Source organism: Myotis lucifugus, unplaced genomic scaffold (genome assembly GCF_000147115.1).
Source record: "Myotis lucifugus unplaced genomic scaffold, Myoluc2.0 scaffold_20, whole genome shotgun sequence".
NCBI classification, from domain to species: Eukaryota; Metazoa; Chordata; class Mammalia; order Chiroptera; family Vespertilionidae; genus Myotis; species Myotis lucifugus.
The window spans coordinates 10,846,281-10,849,946 of NW_005871068.1; the positions used below are offsets into that span (position 1 = coordinate 10,846,281).

The 3,666-nt window shown below is 43.2% G+C and overlaps 1 protein-coding gene across 1 annotated transcript; it reads right to left on the reverse strand.

Annotated features, from left to right (window-relative positions):
* Positions 1–203: 203 nt before the first annotated feature.
* On the reverse strand, positions 204–1,534 carry CCM2 (CCM2 scaffolding protein). The gene is given in 7 exon segments (XM_014453108.2): positions 204–556; positions 559–627; positions 630–737; positions 740–1,059; positions 1,061–1,124; positions 1,127–1,417; positions 1,420–1,534. Coding segments are annotated over 7 exon segments (1,320 nt in total).
* Between the last annotated feature and the right edge of the window lie 2,132 nt (positions 1,535–3,666).

The window sequence follows — 3,666 nt, forward strand, 5'->3', positions numbered from 1 at the left end:
CAACAGCTGTGTGGGGTCTGTCCTATAGGATATCCTGATACAGCTGTGTGCAGGTGGCTTGGGGTAGCCTCTGCCCCACACCAGGGTCTCTTTCACAATAGAGGGCCATATTTTCTGGGGGTGGGGGGGGTCAGGAGGGTCAGGGGCCTGGTCCAGCTCCAGCTCCACATTGTGAGGGCAGACCCATGGGGGCTTTGGCAGTGTCAGGTCAAGTCCTGGTCCATCCTGGAGACCAGCACCTTGATGTCATTGCTGATGTCTGCGATCATGTGGTCCCATTGGTTCACATTGAAGGTCACAGATTGGTTGTTGGAGCTGCCAGCTTCCCTGTTCCCATTGGAGGTGGAAGTAAAGGTGGAGCTCGTGGCCTGCCTATATTGGCTGAAGCTGTCAGTGATGATGTTGTGGCTGCCCTTCACCCTGATGGTCTTGAGGGAGTTCTCAAAGTGCTGGCTGTCCTTCTCAGGGATGAAGGGCTGCAGACTGAGCAGCAGGAACTTACAGCTGTCCCCACAGAACTGCAGCAGGTTCGCATGGAACTTGAGCACCGAGCACTGTTGAGGTACTCATGAAGCAGAGCTGAAAACTGCTGAATCTCCTGGGAGGACAGCTTGGTTTGCAGCATGGCATGTAGTCCTATAGTAGCTCCATGGCCACGGTGCTCAGCTTGCTCTTGTGAAGTGTCTTGGCATGGGGCACTGTGGGCATGCAGGACAAGATGTCACCTGCGTGCAGCACTCAGGAAAGGAGAAAGTGCTGGCGTCTGTCTTGTATGAATCCTTCATGTCTACCTTGGTGGAAGAGTAATCACTACTGTGGGAGGACAGGTGGTAGGTTGATGTCGAGGACACATCAAATATGGCTTTGTCCAGAAAGTCGATGGTGGGCTCTGTGTATATGATCTGGAAGACCTGCCTTGACTCATCTGCTGCCACCTTGCTCTCCATGGCCAGTATCACCAGGCAACAGACCTCCACAGGCTCCACTCCACTCTCCAACATGGAGCTTGTGGTGAGGCCTCTGGAACTTTTTACCCACAGACTGACTGAGGGAGACACTGGGGTCTTTTGTTGTCTTCAGGACCACCAAGTGCAAGGCATCATGCCACGTATAGGACATGGCCTAATGACATGAATGGGGGCCCTGAAGATGCTTTCTTCTCTGTCCCTCCAGGCCAGCTTGACATTTCAGGCAGACAGGCTGATGAGCTCATCTTGCTCCTGGATCAACTATCTGAGGAGCTGGTGGGCTCTCTTTTTGTTGTCTATGAGGTGCAGGATCTCTGTCTTACTGGATGGTTTTAGGTTTATGGACATTAACTTACCTAAACACTTCATCTCCTTCTCAATGTAGTTGCTCAACAGTCTGTCAGGCTCCACTCACTCAGGCAGGGACAGCACCACAATGTGCATAGACACTGCTCTGTCACCTTCTCGTAGGCTTTTGTATCTCCGCTCTTTTCACCTTTGAGGATGACTTGCTTAATAGCCAATATAATTCCGGGTTTCTTGACCTTCTTGCCCTCCTCCTCCATGTCACTGTGAGTGGTCCCCACAGCCATGACCGCTATGGGAGCCCCGTGACCACTACATCCTTGCCCCAGCCCTGTGATTGCTGCACCCGTATTCCTTCACTGCCCACCATTTGCCCTGCTGCCATCTCTGCCCACAGCTGTCAGGGCTTATTCCTATAGTATTAGTTTCACCACCACAGGGCTGCCAACCTAAAGGCTATATTTACCAGTCCCATGAGCATCTAGATATGGCCTTAATCAAAGTTCTGGCTAACAGGGTTTGAGTGAGTATGAGGCATAAAATCTTTGACTCTTGCCCTTAAAAAAATTGCTGGCAGACTTATCTGGATCTCTCCATTCTTCTTGATCTCTGGGGGTTAGTAAGAATCAGAGGTGTCACCTTGGGCCTATAATTAGAAGCTATTTGTTGATACATGGACTTTGTATCTAGTAGAATCGTGAAAGGGAAAAAAATTTCTACATTTAACCATTTGGGGATATTTTTTATATAATAATATATGATATTCCCTAATAATACATTATTTCACAAAGTGATAATATCCTTATTTATAAAGATCCCCTACAATAGAAAAACTGTAAGATTAACTATATAATAAAAAAGTAGCAAAAAAAAACCCAGTTCCAAGGAAAGGTAATAAAAATAGATCTTAAGCATATGAAGAGTTGCTAAATTAACTCAAAAAAGAAAAGATGAAAATTGAGATTCTACTGAAAAGGCATTTTCAACTATCAGATTGACAAAGACCTGAAAAGGTTGGTGAAATGCTATGTTCATGAACATAAGAGTAAAAATGCACTTTTATGTAGTAATGACTGGAGTACAAAAGTATAACATTTATATACATACATACTCTTTGACCTAGCAAATTCAAGGCATTCATCGTATAAACATACATGCACCAATGTGAAATAGCATAACTAAAAGGTCATTTATTTCAGCATTGTTTGTATTAAGAAAAAGTCAGAAGTGACCTAAATATCCATTGGTAATAAATTGGCTAAGTAATTGTGGTATGTCTAGAAAATGAAACACTATACTATCCTAAGAAATATTGAAGAAATTCCTAATGAAAGATCAAGATATATTTTATTTGGTTTTTATATGAAATTATTGGAGTGACAATGGTTAATAAAATTAGATTATTTTCAAGTGTAAGAATTCTAGAATAGATCATTTGTATATTGTACTGTGTGTTCACCACCCAAAGTAAAGTGTACTTCCAATAACATTTATCCTCGCTTTACCCTTTTCTACCTCCCCCACCACACTTTCCTTCTGATAATCACCATAGCATTGTCTGTGTTGAGTTTTTTTTTTAATCCCTAAACCTTTTTCACCCAACTCCCACCCTCTCACCTCTGACAGCTGTCAGTCTGTTCTATGTATCTGTGGGTCTGTTTCTATTTTGTTTGTCAGTTTATTTTGTTAATTAGATTTCACATATAAGTGAAATCATATGGTATTTGTCTTTCTCTTACTGGTTTATTTCGCTTAGTATAATATTCCCCAGATCCACCCATGCTGTTCCCAAAAGGTAAGATTTCTTTTTTTATGGCTGACGTATTTACCACAGCTTTTTTAAAATATATTTTATTGATTTTTTACAGAGAGGAAGGGAGAGGGATAGAGAGTTAGAAACATCGATGAGAGAGAAACATTAATCAGCCGCCTCCTGCACACTCCCCACTGGGGATGTGCCCGCAACCAAGGTACATGCCCTTGACTGGAATCGAACCTGGGACCCTTGAGTCCACAGGCCGCTCTATCCACTGAGCCAAACCGGCCAGGGCTACCACAGCTTTTTTATCCACTCATCTACTCAGAGGCACTTGGGCAGCTTCCAAATCCTGGCTGTAAGAAGTAATCAAATGGCCAAAACAAAGCACAGTGAAATCCATTTGAAGTTTCAAAGACTAAAACGGAGAACAAAACAATAAAGACAATACCATTCTACAGCAGGAATTGAACAGTAATCTTGGAAAGTGCATGTATTTTCAATTTATTTCTCAGAATGTGCTTAACCTCATTTGGGGAGAGAGTGTGATATACAGAAAGAATGAACACTGCAGAATCTTGCTATTTGCTAGCTGTGAGGTCTTAGACAATTCAAATAATCTTTGTATCTGCTGTT